Here is a 16755-nt window from a genome sequence, read left to right as displayed (position 1 = left end):
TCACCTACTCATAACCACTTACCTTCCTTGGTACAATACCCAAGGGTTAGCCTTGTTTATCCTAAATCAGCTTCTCAAGGCAAACATCTGGTCCCAGCCCAGCTTATAGACAAGCATGCCAAGTCAAACCCATTACTCACTGAGGCCACCCTTCCCCTGTGGAGACAGTGAAGAGGGTCAGCAGAGCCCAGATGATGTTGTCATAATGGAATTCATGGCGCTTCCACTCTCGGCCTTTCACCTCCATCTTGTTTTTCTCGTGATCTACATAGTTGCCTCTAAAACCAGAGCAGAAATGGACCAGAACCTTGTCACTATAGCTCACAGAAGAGCAAAGAAATCCTAGGGACTACAGTAACGTACCCTAGTAATTATTGAATTATTGGCATTCAAATGCAAGGAAGGAGGGATTTTATTATAACAGCATATTATCATGGAACAAAAATGAGATTTCGTGCCCAACAGACATGGAAGATTAAATCTTCATCTTTTCATTAGTTGCTGGGTGAAAGTGAAAGTTGCTGAGTCATGTCTGATTCTTTGTGACCCCATGGACCATATAGTCCATGGAATTCTCCAGGTATTAGAGTGGGTAGCCTTTCCCTTCTCCAGGGGATCTTTTCAACCCAGGGATCGAACCCAGGTCTTCTGCATTGCAGGCAGATTCTTTACCAGTTAAGCCACAAGGGAAGCCCAGTTGCTGGGTAATCTTGAGCAACTTAAACTTTCTGTGCTTCAACTTCCACATCTATACTGTGCAAGGAAGACTTATCTCAGAAGGTCATGAGAAAGATTTAAAATTTAAACCTGATGTGAAATGTCCATGCTTGACACAAAAGAGGTCCTCAATCAAAATGTAGCAACTTCATATTTTGACTTTTGTTTCCCCCCAAAGTGGAATGGATTTAAGTAAGAGAGAAAGAAATGACCTATCTATAAAGGGAGGAGTGGACCTTATCAAAACACACTTGAGCAGAAAGTGAGTGGAGCATGCCAGTGGCACTTACATGCACTCCTTCTCTGTGTCCTTGGAACTGTCCGTGCAGTAGAAGAACTTGCCCTTGAAAAGCTGAACTGCGATGACAGCAAAGATGAACATGAAGAGCTTGTAGACAATGAGTATGTTGAAGACGTTTTTCAAGGAGGTGACCACACAGTCAAAGACAGCCTGAGAACAGAAGAAGAGAGCCCTGGTGTGTGAGTCCCTGGAATGGCCTGTGGATCTGCCTGAAGCTGTATGGGACCCACACAACTGGCAGCGGGTGCTCGGAGAAGGTGCCCCAGAAGATACCACCCTACTAAGAAGCGACACTCACAGGATTCAGACCTGGCCTCTAACCTGGTCATGACTACAGGAACCTGCCACTTGGGAGGGGAACGCATGCTCTGAATCTGAAAGGAAACCCGAAGCAGAAGAGACCAGATGGCAGCAGGCAGTGAAGGGAGTCCTCTGTGGAATTCTATTACGTGCACTTCACTTAGTGTGAAACAGAAATGCATTGCAGAGAAGGGATCCTCGAAATCATTTAGCCCGTTTTAGGCATTCGATAGGCTAAATGATTTTAAGGATCCCTTTTCTGCAATACATTAAATAGCTTATCTATAAACCTCCTTTATTTGGGGCACATTCTTAGATTTGCTTTGTATATTGAATATGTATTGTTTTCCCTTTGCCTTTCTAAATGGAGCAGGGAGTGATAAACTATCATCTTTGTTCACTTTAATGATATTCTGTAATAAGTTCATAGATTTACCCCCAATTGCATTCCACACTTCAGATAAAGTTTCTCTAGTTTAAAGCTAGCTGTGCTGGGTTTAAAGATTCAACAGGTGATGTGGGAAGGGGTGAGAGCTGCCTTCTTAGAGACAGGAGGACTGAAGGTCAGAACCAGAAACTTGCACTTCAGTTCAAGGCACTGAATCTCCCTCTGGAGAATGCCTTCTAGGCCCTACGCCATGAAGAGCTACATGGGAATTCAACGTATTTCAAACCATTTTGGGGTTGTTTTCTAGGTTTGCAGGTTTGGCGCACTGGCGAGACTAGCCCCACAGTGGCCCTGCGTTTGAGCGGTTGCCTCTTCACAGTGCTGGGTGAACACTGCTGGTTTAATTAGTTCAGCACTGCAGGGAATGGGAGCGACACGCAGACTCATGGAATTATCAGATCCACCTACATTTCCCTCAGGTTATGGAACTGCAGAGCGAAGAGCCAGCCCTTCCTAATTAATTGGAATTAGCCAAGGTTGGGGGCGCCTTCTCCAGCCTGGTGAGTAATACCATCCGCCTGTCTGAGCTCTTCTCTGGACCACAACATAGCTCAGAGGAGATGAGACCAGTGGACCTGGGCTGTGGCTAATGACAGTGGTTGTCGGGCCCCAGGGCTCCTGGCCATATTTTGCTGGGGGTGAGGCAGAAAGGAATGAATGTTCACGGGTGCTGAGCCAGGCCAGGCCCTGTGCTGGGCCCATCACCATGGGAGGCGCTCATCCAGGAGAGGAGGCCGGGCAGTGGAGGAGGGGAGCAGGCAGTGAGGACACTTCCTGTGAGGCATGAGCCTCTCTCCTCAGGAACCCATACAAGTGGCCAGGGCCCCGGGTTCTGAGAGGAAGCCTTGTCTCAGTCAGTTAGGGGTCTTTCAAAAGAGACCTTCCTGTGATCCGAAGCCTCTGATCAACCTGGTTGGCTTACCATCTCCCCTCAGAGCCAGAGGGCTGAAAGGGAAGCAGCTGCGGTGGTGCTGGTGGGGGATGGGTGGGGAATATTCGAGGTGATGTAAATTCAATGGGACAGAGGAATGGGGGGTATGGGGGTCCCCAGTTCCCTGTCCAGTGGTGACTGGCTCTCATTCACAGGAATACAGGGAGGAAGAACTTCTATCCAATAAGGCTTCGGCTTCCGTAACAGCAGTGGATGTGTGTAGGAGAGGCAGGTTCCACATGTCAGCAACCTGAGGGCAGGAAGCCTCGGGGAAGGAGCTCAGGATGGGCCATCAGGCCAGGGGGCAGGGGAAGCCAGACTTAGACCTATGCAGACACAGGTCTTGGCAACAGGGAGAACTCAGCTGCAGAAGCTCACTTCCCCATTTCTTCTCTGCTGATGCCGAAAGTGACTCTGTCCTTGGGCAAGTTATTGACCTATTCATGCCTCAAAAATATGAAGCATCAAGGCTAGAAGGTCCTTTGTTTCTCTAGAATCACGAGGAAAGAAACCATCCCAGGTTACTTTGCCCGACCAAATACACAGACCATGACATACAGGGCTCTTGCTGTTTCCATTCTGGTGTCTGACCCACCTTAACCACACGGGAGGCCCCAGGACAAAGCCACACAAGGTTCTTCCTATGACTCGCCACAGTGGGTAGAAAATACCTCCTAGATTTGGAGTCAAGGGGTGAAAGCCTCCTTGGAGAGTTCTTAGGACGTTGGTTATTTTCCTTTGAGACTAAGACCCTTAGTTTTAGCAGACAAAAAGAATCCTAGTCCTCATGGGAGCAACAGGAATATTTCCAGAAATAATTCTCCCAAAGCAGGCCAGTGGTGGCTAGAAAGGGAAAATGGACAAAGGGGAGATAAAGGGAAGAGGCTGGTGAACATCACCTTGAGCTTGGGCAGGCGCTTGATGGTCTTCAGCGGCCTCAGGACACGGAGAACCCTCAGGGACTTGATGGTCTTAATATCCCGGCCCTTGTTAGTTCTGCAGAGAAGCCCCAGGGAATCACAGGACAGGGGAAAATTAAAGAGATTGTCACACTACTGCATTAACAAAGCAGGGGGAAAGGGGAGAGAGGTGGGCAAGAGGCTAGAAACTGGGTCAGAGTAGACTCCTTCAGGGAGACCCCCAAGAAACATGCTCTGGGAAAACTTCCCAATCACTTCCCAGGGTGTACACACTCATATGCACGCATGTACACACACACACACCCCCCCAGGTATACTCATGCAGAGGCACCCATGCACATATGTTAATCAACACTTCTCCCCCTCCCAACAGCCAGAGTCACGCTGCTCATGACCACACTGGCCAAATGGAAATGGATGATCCATCGACTAAGGAACAGGGCCATAGCCTACTGTGGATGGGCACCGTGCCTAGCCTAGAAGTCTTCAGTAGAAGACTCTAATAATATTGGGTTGGCCAGAAAGTTCATTTGGGTTTTTCCATACCTTAACAGAAACACCCAAACAAACTTTTTTGGCCAACCTAATATTTGTTGAATAGGGAGCCCCAGTTGAGAACAAGTCTTATCAGAAGACTCAACCTAGTCCTTTCTTTTGGTTTATAGGTTGGTCACCTCGGCACAGTTCCAGGGAGAGCAGGGTGAGGAGGGCTGGTGGGGACACGATGCCCTTGCTGTGCTAGGCTGCCTGCTCCAGAGACAGCATGTCATGCAGGCTTCCAGCCAGGACCCTTGGCTCACACCCCCATTCTCTCTGTGCAGCTGGCTCTTCTTGCAGTCCTTCCCATTTCAAGCCCTCTGCATCCAGCACAAACTGTGGACAGCCTACAGTTGGGGGAGGCCCAAACTGCAGCCCCCGCCCACCTTAATCCTTGCCTTACAGCTTATGACCCTCCCCCTTCAGCCTCTCAAAAATGCTTGCTCCTAGTAGACAAAATACATCTATTTTTAGGAAGGAAATGAATAAGTCAACCTGCATTTCTCTCTCCACCCCACTCATCCCCTGAGATCTTTGCATTCAAGTCAAACAAGTGCAATTTGTAAAACACACAGATGGTAGGAAATGAGACTCTAAATAGTGAGCTCAGGCTTTGGTTCTTCCCTCACACTGGCCCAGATTACCATGACACCGACAATCAGAAGAAATAGGATCCATCTAGAACATCAGATGGAAACTCCATGGCTTCTGCCTGTTTTCCACCCTGTCTTCCCTGCCATACCCATCCTCCCAAACAGGAAGATCAAAGGCCATCTATTTTTTCATACAAGGCAAGGTAGGAAGACATTTAATGGAATACTGACTGGCTAGAATGTATATTTTGAGACCCTCTTAAATGGTTATTATCCATGACCTATAAGTCACTTTTACTGAACTGTAGATCTGACTGTAGATAACCCAAAGTATTACATTGATAGCAATGGCCTTTTGCATCCATGGGTTTTGTCTGTTTGATAAACTCTTTTACTTTATTAGGTTGGTCAATAAAACTATCTAAGAAGGCAACATAAAGCCCAAATACACATCCAAACCAGTAAGAATGATCATTTTCCAAGAAAGCTTGGTGACTCCTAGTTTTGGTTTTCTTAGAAGTCAGTGAGGACACACCACTCACATAAACTCCCCACTGCTTTCTCGGTGAGTCAGCTCCTTACCTCCCAATCATACATTCTCCTTCCTCCACCCCACTTCAAAGAAAACTGAAGAAAAAAATATTTACCCCAAAGCATTCCTATGGAGGATCCAGCCAGAAAGCAGTTAAAAAAAAAAAAAGAGGGGAGGGGAATGGAGAGAAGGCAGACAGTCAGTAAACTTCAGGGAGAAAGGAGAATTTAGGATGATGGGAAATTGGAGAAGTCCAGACCCGGGTGATCCCGCTTACAGCCTTGGCACTTGCAGAGTCCACACGCTTTGTGAAAGGAAGGGCCAGCTCACCATGGCTCCATACCCACCTCTCTACCCTGGAAAGGCCAAGGCCCTCTGCAGGCATTAGTGACACTGCCTCTAACCTGACGGCATTCCCCAAGTTGCACGTTATTTCATGGAGTCTTGCTGAACTCAAGTTTTCTAAATGTAGCTTTCATGTCCTCTTCCTTAGTAGTCTTCAGTCAAACTCTGTTCCCAGTGAATGTATAAGATTTCAGACTAGAGGAAAAATGCCTACTCTGGGCCAGAAACTATGTGTTGGGAAAGGTGTTTCAAAGCATCGTGGCATATTTATGTTTATGAAGGATTTCATTTGGAGAGGGACATGCAATGTCCAGGAGAGGGCTACTCTGACATCTCTCAAAAGCACAGAAGAGCCACATTACAAAGCCAGCTTGAATTATAGGGGAAGGCACTGTCTATCAAGGTCCTGATGTCACACAAAGAGATGCCTTTTGATAAATTAAATGACCACCTGTCCTTTGTGAGCTTTTTACTGTGCAGCTGGAAGACAAATCACCCCTGCTCTAGCGGTGGGGTTTAACAATGACACACATCAAGATGGAGAGCGTGAATATAAAACATATGAGATATGAGGACTAACTTTAATATTTATTCTTGGCCAGACTCAGTGTTAAGCACTTTTAGTGCAATTCTTTATGTGGACATCCTAATCACTTTAGCACAAAGGTATTATTGTCTCTGTTTCACAGATGAGATGCTGAGAGGTCAAGTGCTCAGCACTGGCAGGGTGAGCTGGGACTTGAACCCAAGTCTGCGTGACGTTCAGAGCTCTCGCTCTGCGCCACTAGCTTCTGCGCCAGCAGGTTTCAGTTCCAGGCTCTGTCAAATGGCTCACCAAATTCTAGAGCTGGAAGAGATCCCTGAAATCCTCTTAACTGCAAACAAAACTGCAGCCTGGGGAAGATGTGCCTTGCATAAGATCTCAGTGAGTGAGCCCCAGCGCCATGGGTGAACAGGCCTGCTGCTATGGAGAAGTGTCTAGAATTCAGCCTTTGCTTCTTGGTTGACAGTCTGCTGTGAAGGGTACTTTTTCTTCCTTTAATTTTTTTATGTACTATAAACCTGTGTTACACCACCATATGCCACAAGCAAAGACTTCTAGTGACGATTTTATTCAGGGAATGGCCCCATATTGGAAAGTATATTACTTTTCACTGTAAATGTCAAATTAATGGTTGTTTGAGAATTAAACCCCAGGGCCTTATAAACCTTAAATCTCTCACGTGATAATCTCCAAATTCTCAGAAGGCAGAGGTAATGTCTTCTCCTGAGTTGTAACAGTGTCTTCTCATGCATGAGACTGGACACGTGGTAGGTCAGCCAAATATACCTCTAATCCACTCATTTGACAGCACTGATGGAGTCTTTAATAAATGTCTGGCACTATCCTAAGTACTGGCTACATGGTTGTGAACAAAACAAACAAGGTCCCTACCCTCTTGGAGCCCACCTAATCTAGGAGAGAAGACAGGTCTCAAATAAACAAGCAAGCAAATGAAGGTAAAACTGCAAGCTAAATGCTGTGGGAAAAACAGAATCATTTGATTGACAATTCTGCCAAAACAACTACATGGGTCACCATCTCTCTCCTAGGCCGCATGCATCTCGAGGAGAAGCTAAAGGAGAATCTCCCATATCCCTGAAGTGAGAGAAGAGTGGGATCAATGGATGGGCAGGAGGTCCAGGCTTTCACCTTCCTCTTAGCTCAGGACTTTAACCCCAAGAACTTGAGATCCAGTAGAGTCTAAACGGGTTCATTCTCACAGATACCCATCGTATGAAGGAAGATTCAATAATTTTTGTTCCTCTCACACACTCAGATAAAGGGTAGAATTTGCTTTCTACAATTAATACTATCCCAAGATCTTCGTAAAATATCATGCTATGGAAAAAGGGGATCTCTGACCAGTGTGCTTGTGTGTCCCTTGTTTCGGGAAGTGGAATTCTTTGACGGTGCACTCTGATCTGAACAGCTGACTGTGACCGCCCAAGTCCTGGCTGGAGGGCTATTTGTCCCATTCTGACTCCCACAGAGTGGAGCCAGGGCTGGTAATTAGACACAGGCCAAAAGTGAAATGAAGATTAGTCATTGCTCTGCACATCTTTCACACAGGTCTCTCGCTGCAGAGGAGCCACTGAAAAGCTATACTCTTGAGTGGCTGTGAAAAAGCACGCTTGCATTCTCAGTTTTGTTAAGATACATTCCAGTACAGTTTGAAAATTTTCACTGAAATGAAAGGAATACTTGCCAATGAAGCCACAGAGTCAGGAAAAGTGTCAATCAACAATGTAGCCCCCATTAATTAAAATATATCATAAATTTACACAAGGGCTAGGCCAAACTGCCTCTCCCAAATCCTTGCATAGAAGAAGCATTTAAGCCATTTTCCAAGTCAACAAGATTGCAAGGGAAGACATTATCAAACTAAGAGGACAACCTCTTCAAGTACTTCAACTGAGGCACATTGTTTTAGAAAAAAATTCATGAGCTTTTTACAGATCATCTAAATATAATCATTTGATAACACTTTGCTAGTTTTTGCTACTAGATGTATAATCAGAATTTTTTTTTACACTGCCTAGCTAATTAGTGAAATTTTCTCAGTTTTAAAAATTGACTCTAACGTGAGGATAATTTCACATGTGAGGATGTACTGGCTCCACTTTAACAGGGGCTCAGTTGGGCTCCCCATTTCCCCATTTACTGTATTTCCTACTTATTTGTTAAGTTCATGGCTGCTCTCCAGAAAATAACTGCCACATTTCTCTTTTGTCTCATCAGTAAAAGATGAGAATTTTCCAGCTCAACTGTCAATCTGCCCTCCAGATTTTCCATGTGTAATCATTCATCATTCACCGTACTCTTGCTTTCCAGCTTCACCGCCCCACACCCCTCCCCCTACCACATACTTTCTCAAAGGACTTAAATCGATTTCTGCTAGGAACTGACTCTTCTTTCATAGGAGGGTGCTTGGGGGTGGGGGAGAGAGCCAGGACACTGGGTTCTGAAGAGCCCCTCTGTCTTTTAAGTGGAATGGTCCTCTGCCCTCCTCTGAGCCCAGCAGGGAACAGTAATGGGATTTTAAGGAATCTCTTGTGTTAGGGGAATGGACAGGGTACTGGAATGTAAGGGGGTAAGGGGGTTATGCTGTGAGAAACCCTGAACCTTCCTCAAGTGTCTGGATTATTATTAAGTAGTCAATAATAACACCTAACTAATATAATACAAAGTATTTGGCACTATACTGGACACAATATATTTTACCTTACTTAATTCTCACATGACCAAAATAGTTATTTTTAATTTCTACTTATAGAAGAGTAAATATAAGTTCAGAGAGCAAAGGTGGGTTAATAATTAACAACGCAAAGTTTATTTAACACCTGACTTTGAAACCTAGGCTCTTATTTACGGTGTTGTGATTTACGATGTTACAATGCCTTTTCACACAGGAACCAATGGAGGGTTTTAACCAAAGAAGCAAACAGCAAAAGAAACCAGCAGTTCATGAGCTCAAATACAGAGCCGTCTATCCTAGTATCCTTCATCAGCCTAGGGCCTGTGAGGATTCACGGGAAGAAAAAGATAAAGATGAAACAGCAAGATGGACAAGGTCAGGAATGCTTTCTCCATCTGGTCCACCAGGTCTTGTCTGTTTCCAGGCAGAGACAGAGGATCCATGGGACGAGGAGAAATCCATACCAAGCCACCACTTTGACTTTACAGAGGTTAATGGCTTGGAACAAAGTAGAACTACTTAGAACTACCTTCTAAGAGGTAGAAGGGAGCTTAATGTAATGCAGAAAGCCCTGAACTCGAAATCAAAATGATCAGTTGTTTAAGAACTGGTTTTGCTATTATTACTCAAATGAGTCAAACTAGCCAAACCTCAGGCAATCCATTTTTCAACTGTGAAACAGGACTGTAGAATGACAAATGAAATAGAAAGTGTGAAAGCACTTTAAAAATTCTAAAGCCCCATGGAAGCGAGGAAGAAGTTGCCCCTTTGCATTGGCCACGCCTGCCTCTGGAAACAGAACTCTCTAGTATTCAGTAGCAAGGCTAGGTCCTCTATGTGCGGCATCTGAATCGGGCACTTTGACCTTGTCACTGACCAGCTGCTGCCCTTTGGGGGTTATTTTCATTCTTGACCCATACCTCAGCATCTCTTGGGATCACCCAGGACTCTAAATCCTTTGGGTCCCTGCCAGCTTTCTTTGTTCTGTGAGCAGAGCACTAGCTCTACACTAAGTGGTTAGTGCATAACTCTTTTCTTCTGGCATATGAACCTCATGAGCTCCCCGTGTACACTGATTATTGCCTTTGCAAACTTTCTCCTTTGCAAACACCAGCACTATACTCTCGATGGAAGGTATTTCTGTCTAAGCACTGGGAAGCAGCAAGAGATAGCAAAGCATCTAACTGTGTGTGTATTAGGTTGTTTCAGTCATGTCTGACTCTTGCGACCCCATGGACTGTAGCCCACCAGGCTCCTCTGTCCATGGGATTTTCCAGGCAAGATACTGGAGTGAGTTGCCATGCCTTCCTCCAGGGGATCTTCCTGACCCAGGGATTGAACCCACATCTCTGATGTCTCTTGTATTGGCAGGTGGGTTCTTTACCACTAGCACCACCAAAGGCTTGCCTAGTGATTTTGTTATTCATTCTGATGAGCAGTGGCCTGATTTATCTTGCTTCTTAGTCTTCATAATCTGAACATACCCAAAGACCCCTCATCTGTTGATCTTTCTTCAAAGGCACTGGTGCCAGCTAAAGTCCAGCCCATACACTCCCTTCAGCTGGAGACTAATTCATAATGCTAGGCTGTGCCTCTATGGGTGTGGATGAAGCAGATGGCTGGCAGGTCACATGATCTGAGCTGATACTTTCCAAGTCTCATCATGAAATCTTCTGACCCAAATTACTCTGAAACCTACTTTTAAATATGGAGGGCACTGTGATGAGTTTCCACTAATCCTGCAGAAGTGGGCTCTTCCCATAGCTGTGAAGCCTCATTTTCTTGTGCTGGGTACTCTGGGACCAGAGTTTGGTTAGTCAAACTGTTGGGTACCATGTGGATTGGACCATTTCATTTTGCTTGGTTCTGTGACCACAAGCTGAGATCCTATTTACAAACAACCAACTCTCCAATTTGTGCTTGCTAATAAAGAGAGATATTTAGGTGTTCACACTCATTGTCTCCATATGATAAAAGTCCCTAAGCACACATTCTACAGAGGGTTCCCCAGCAGCACCAACGGCACTTGTAACAGACAATGCATTTTCCAATGTTTATTAAAAAACATGCATGCTGGGGCTTAAAGACAACAGCAGGTAGACTGGGAACTTATCTCCTTCTTTCAGACACTTCCTCCATGTGCTACCACCATGACCCTCCTTTTTCCCTCCCCAACCCAGTACGCAAGGCTGCCAGGGTATAAAATAGAGCAGTGGGAACCCCAAGAGCCCATGGCCATTAATCATCTTCAGAGTCCCTGCTGGGGCACAAAGTCAGAAAAAGTCAATCTTGAGGTGGCTCCTAAGGCTGGAGTCTCAAGCAACGACATCCTTCTATCTGTTCATGGCTGGAAATTTCCAATTCAAGCTCAGCTGACATCCTAAATCCACAGTTAATGGGCTACCTGACGGCTAAATTTAATTTTAATCCTTCATTCTCTTCCACAGAGAACTGGAACTGGATGAACTGTCTGGCTCAGTGGTAAATGGGTCTTCCTGGCATGGAGTAGGACTTTGTCCACCTTTCTCCCTCCTCCAAGATTAATGTGTAGTCATAGCTTTCTGTGGGAGACATCCCTTTCACGGTTATAAGAATGAGGGCTGTCAAGAAACAAGCCCCGAAGGCAAAGCTTGAGGGTGGAGAGGACTGCCTTAGACAAAGCAGACTGCAAAGGACAGGAGAAAGGGTCAGGCAGGTGTGAGGTGAAATGTCAGTTCTATTGTTACCAAGCTCTGCCAAGTGTGAGCACGTACCAGCATTTCAGTTCTAAATAGTCACGCCTTTCTCATGTGTGCACATTCCCACCTTCACAAACACAAAACCTCAAATGCAAAACCAGAAGCAGAGTGCCATTTCCAAGTCTAAAATGGTCTGTGCTTGTATACTTCGTTGAAAGGATTCAGAACCAGCTCTGCTGCTGTGGCTGGTTCGGAATGCATTCAAAAGACCTTATCCATCTGAGAGACTAGGGCAGAGGGTTAAGTGTCAGAAAGTGACATACTTCAATGAAAAGAATGTAATAAAAGCTAATATGGGAATTCCGTTCTTTCTGGCATCAAGAGGCAGATTGACTCATGTTTTACTTTCCTGGCTAAGCACTGAATAATGAAAGGCCAAGCGCGGCTGTGATCCAGAGCCTCTGCGTGCCAGGAAGTCCTGACCTTACCTCGTGCCCTGCTATGATGGAAAATGGTAATGGGAAGCTTTCAGCTGCCCACGAGCCTGCATGACTCTGACTGATGTAAAGACCTGTATCCAGGAGCAGAATTCTGGTCATTTTTAAACTGTGTTGAGAAGCCATCATAAGCCTCAGACTTACTATTTAGAATCCAACCCAGGACAGCTTGCTTGGTGACTTGAGCTGGTCAAGCAACATGTTGTAGAGCAATAGCCATGACAAGGGGGAGGCACCCGGGCTGGGGTGCAGGATCACACCTTCCCGTCCTCCCCTGCGGTCACTCCTGCGAGGCGTGGTGGGCCACGCCCACCGCCTGCCCAGGAAGCCCTTGGCTGAACATGGATGACAGGAAGCCTGGGGGCCAGACAGCAGGGCCATTACTGGGCAGGATCCCACAAGGCTCGTGAACTCAACCTGCATAGTGGACACAAGACCCCCCTACCAGGCAGCTGACTCTGGGCGTGGCACCCCAAAGTGAGGGGACCAATGTGCAGATACCCAGAAATGCCAAGGCTGGAACCATCTCTGCTTTCCCACCCAGCAAGTTGGGAAGCAGAAGCGATGGCAACAGGGTGTGAGAAGACTGGGAAAAGCAGTTTCCGGTCTTTTGGTGGACAATAAACCATCAAACAGGAAAAAAAAAAAAAAAAAAAGCCCTCTTTTTCAAATAGAAAAAGATAAAAAGAGAATGGTTTCAGAGACCTAGTCATTCACCAGACTTTTCTTGAAACCACAGGAAGGAAAAGGCACAGTCAGGACATTTATAGTCGCAAACACTCTGTCTTCACAGGGCCAAGAAGGCGCGGTGCTGTGAGGGCAGTGGGATGAAGGCGCCACCCTTGGCCAGAAGCCCACCAGCCTCTACACAGGTCATCCGGCTTAGGGAGGGAGACCTGAGTGTTCTTATAAATGCTTTATAATGTAAAAGTGGACGGGGAAAAACGGAAAAGGCGCTATCACAGGTATCTTTCCGTTTATTTTCTTGTCCCCTGCTATGCCCACATGCAGAAAATAAACCCCTGTCCCCTCCTCCTCAAAAGTCAATAAAGTCCCCACGTGGAATTTGTCGCGTTTACATTATAAAGAATCGCTTTGCTTGATGTGCGTGGCTACAGAGAAGAGAGATTCCTTTTGGCCACTGCAGAAACAGCGCATGTGTCCAGAAAACATACATGGCGACAGGTGCAGACCTCTGCCGCAGAAGGGCTCAGCTCTCTCTGAGAATTCAGCTAGAGGCCATTCTCTCCCCTTGGTTTGGGGTGTTGCTCTTGGAACTTGGGCTGGGTTCTGAGAAGGCTCTGGCTGCCAGTGGTGGAAGGGATACCAAGTCACTTCTGACTTCTGAGGAGCCATGGGAAGCTGTTACCATGGCAATCACCATCGGTTCTGCTCAAATTGAGCCTTTGTAGAAGCCTTAGTATGGTGAGGTTCAAGGGCACGGGGCCGGGGGAGAGAGAGGGCAGGAGTAATGTTATGTGAATGGTGGACATTCCTAGGGGAAAAAATATGGGAAGTGACAATAAAAGCTGTATCCACAGGGAGGGAGGTCTTTGACAAGCCTACAGAAAGACTCACATGTGGTTCCTGCTGGCCTGAGCCCCTGACCCCGCCATGCAGTGGGACATAGGACTTATTTCAATGTCAACTTACCCCAGGCGAGGCCCTCACTCTGCTGGCAGGGGAAACTCTGGCTAGCCCTACTGAAATGATGAGATAGCTGAATTCTCTGGGCCCTTAATGAGTAAAGGGAGGGAACAGAATTAGTAAGAGCGAGCACACAAGCAAGAGACAGCATTACCTGGATCCCAGCAAGCGTGATGAAGGCCAGAGGAGATGGGGAGTGTCCCATAAGCAGGAGAAAGGGGAGAGGAGCTATGCACGGCAAGCTTAGAAGGATGCTAACAAAAGAGAGAGTGTGAGCCAGTTCCATTTATACTTTGGAGAGAAATGAAAAAAAATTCGAGAAGTGACATCACTAAAAGCAAGTGATGGATCAAAACGCTCAATCCATCACATACGTGTGGATTCCAGAACTGAGGAATCCTGGGGTCCCCTGCACTGTACCTGGTCTGAGGACCAACAGAGGCTTCGGCTCCAGGGCTGTTAAGGCTTCCCCCTGCCGCCAGCACCAAAGCTACCACCGCCATGTTTCAAAGAGGCAGAGAGAAAGAACAAGACAGATGACACCCCTCCAGCCCATCGTCACTGCTCTGGATCGGAGAAGAGACTGCTGCACTGCGGAGACGAGGCTGGCATGCAGAGAGCCTTCCTTTAACACACACATCCTCCCCACTGGCACCAACACAGACCAGGTGTGTGTGGACGATAACCAAGTCTGGGAAAGCGGACGGTGTTCATCTTCAACTATTTGCATCCGTTACGCATCAACGTATTTTGCTGCGTATTCACACTTCATGACGTGATGGAGAATGGAAGCATAAGAAAGGGAATTCACATTTACTGATCGCTTTGGGTCAGGCCCTGGACTAAGTGCTTGAAACACATCATTCTGTTTCCTTGTCAGAGATGAGAAACAAAAGTTAAATGGGTTAATACCTTGCTATGTTACTCTAGGTCATGAAGGTGGTAATGGAGGAGCTAGGCCTTCCTGACTCCACAGCCCACCCCCTTCCTCCCACTCTGCCCTGTGACCCCAGGGAGCTCTGTTCTTCAAGACGAGGTGGCCTCCTTTCTATATGCTTTTCTCTCTTTGTCCCTTATTTCTTCAAAGCGAAAACTTATCTTTACTGAGATCAAAACGAGAGAGAGCAATATGATGAATAATGTACACAAATGAATTGGTAAAATGAGATGGGAGCTTGACTTTAAAAACTGAGGGCTAAGATTTACCTCTAACAAAAACAGTGGATCTCCTTAGGACAAAGGCAGTCTTTGGTATTTTTTTCCATGAAGGAGGAGGAAGAGGAGCTAGGAGTCCCCTTAGCAGAGCCAGAGTTGCCTTTATTTTTATCTTGCTCTGACAGTCCACACAGGGACCAGATTGTTGGGAAAATACTTTTGTGAAATCTCCTTGGGAACAGTTCAGTTCAGTCGTACAATCTTGTCCAACTCTCTGCAACCCCATGGACTGCAGCGTGCCAGGCTTCCCTGTCCCTCACCAACTCCTGGAGCTAGCTCAAACTCATGGCCATCAAGTTGGTGATGCCATCCAACCATCTCATCCTCTGTCATCCCCTTTTCCTCCTGTCTTCAATCTTTTGCTTCCTTGTGAAGGGTATGAGTGACTCCATGTGAGTCTAATGGGGTTAATACACTGGTGCACATGAGGACAAGGGACACTGGAGTTGTCCTGATGGCCAGCCCAGCTCAGGGCACAAGTCACATTCAGCCTGGTTCTCCTTTGGGAGAACCTGGCTGGGGCAGCAATGGACACAGCCTACTTCCAGGTTCTGGGAGGTCTCAAATTCTTAGCACACCTGGGGACCTTTCATCTCTCCTACAGACAGAGCACTCCCCAATTTCAGTCACTTGAGGAACATTCTTAACTCTTCTCCCATTTCTTTCTCTGCCAGAATGGATAGGGATGAAAGCTGGCAGTGTCTGGGGAGAAGGTAGGACAGATGATCCAAACTTGACCATTTGGACCAGGAAGGTCAAGTCTATGGAGATGCCTTGTTCCTTCCCTTTTGCAGCTGCCATCAATGACAGCAGGTCCCACATGCTTTCTTTGTGCCCCATCACACTGTATAGCTCGTCTTGCCTAGAAGACTTGGCTTTTTCTTGTACTCAGACAGGCTGGAGGGAATTCCACTGCCCCAGTGGGAGAGGGTGAAGCTGCTCTGACAGTGGAACAGATCCAGACAGAGCCCAGAAGGCTGTCAACTCATCTTCTGGGGCCCTCTACCCACCAGCTGAAGTAAAAGGCACTGACAGTAAGCCTACTTCCTAGCTATACCCTGGAGGGCTAGGAGAGTCCTTTCCTGAATCAGTGTTCCAAAAAAAAAAAAAAAAAAATCCCCTAATGTAATGAATATAGTTAGCTACCTGGATGGTTTCAGACTATTTTCCTAAGTATGCTACCAAGGAAGGTTTGAAAAGTCTTTCCTTCAGGAGTTTCACATATTAACATGGTTCTTAAGTCCCTGGAATAGCTCTGCGGGACCCCTGCTCATGAGCAGAGAATCTCCCCACACCCAGGATTCTGTGGTCCCCAACTCTGGTCTACCTGCCTCATTTTTCTTTCAAGTGGATCCTTTAATGACAGAATTAAGAAACACAAGGATACACCAGTTGTCCCTGGTCCCACCCTGAATCCATGGGGGAACACAGGTGACTGCTGTCCAGGCTCATTCATCTCAGCTCAAAGGGAGAAACGCCAGGGCCTTTGACTTCTCCCTGCTTTCCGTTTGCCAGTGCTCCTCATTCAGGGCAGGTTAGCTGAAGCTGTAAGGCTCTTGGGAGCTCTGTCGAGGGGCAACTGGGAAGCAGACTCCCAGGGCAGTATTCTCGGGCACCACTGAGTGAACCAGCCCTGGAGAAGCCCTCAGATCAGTCAGTCTCAGGAAAGAAGGAGGGAAGGAAAACGGACAGGAAAAAGAGTTACTTACGCCAGAGCAAAGGCCACCAATGCGCCAACCACCACCACGAAGTCCAGGATGTTCCACAGGTCTCGGAAGTAGGAGCCGTCCTGCAGAATCAAGCCCTGGTCTATCATCTGTAGGAGAAGGATGGGAACGGCCACCGATGAGCCCCA

At 46.7% G+C, this 16755-nt stretch overlaps 1 protein-coding gene across 7 annotated transcripts in view; it reads right to left on the bottom strand.

Annotated features, from left to right (window-relative positions):
* The window catches only part of CACNA1E (calcium voltage-gated channel subunit alpha1 E), a 536699-nt gene that overhangs the window by 55078 nt on the left and 464866 nt on the right, over positions 1–16755 (bottom strand). For 6 of the 7 annotated variants that reach the window (XM_027565502.1, XM_027565501.1, XM_027565507.1 and 3 more), the window contains 5 exons: positions 16610–16716; positions 5395–5406; positions 3597–3693; positions 1008–1168; positions 141–278 (listed from right to left, as the gene is read on the bottom strand). In XM_027565502.1, coding sequence (XP_027421303.1) covers positions 141–278; positions 1008–1168; positions 3597–3693; positions 5395–5406; positions 16610–16716 — 515 coding nt within the window. The remainder of the gene's footprint in view (positions 1–140; positions 279–1007; positions 1169–3596; positions 3694–5394; positions 5407–16609; positions 16717–16755) is intronic. The other variant, XM_027565503.1, reaches the window with a different exon arrangement.

The sequence above is a fragment of the Bos indicus x Bos taurus genome, chromosome 16 (genome assembly GCF_003369695.1).
Source record: "Bos indicus x Bos taurus breed Angus x Brahman F1 hybrid chromosome 16, Bos_hybrid_MaternalHap_v2.0, whole genome shotgun sequence".
Classification (NCBI taxonomy): domain Eukaryota; kingdom Metazoa; phylum Chordata; class Mammalia; order Artiodactyla; family Bovidae; genus Bos; species Bos indicus x Bos taurus.
The sequence above is the reverse complement of the archived record's forward strand: the minus strand, read 5'-3'. Positions and strand labels throughout refer to the sequence as shown.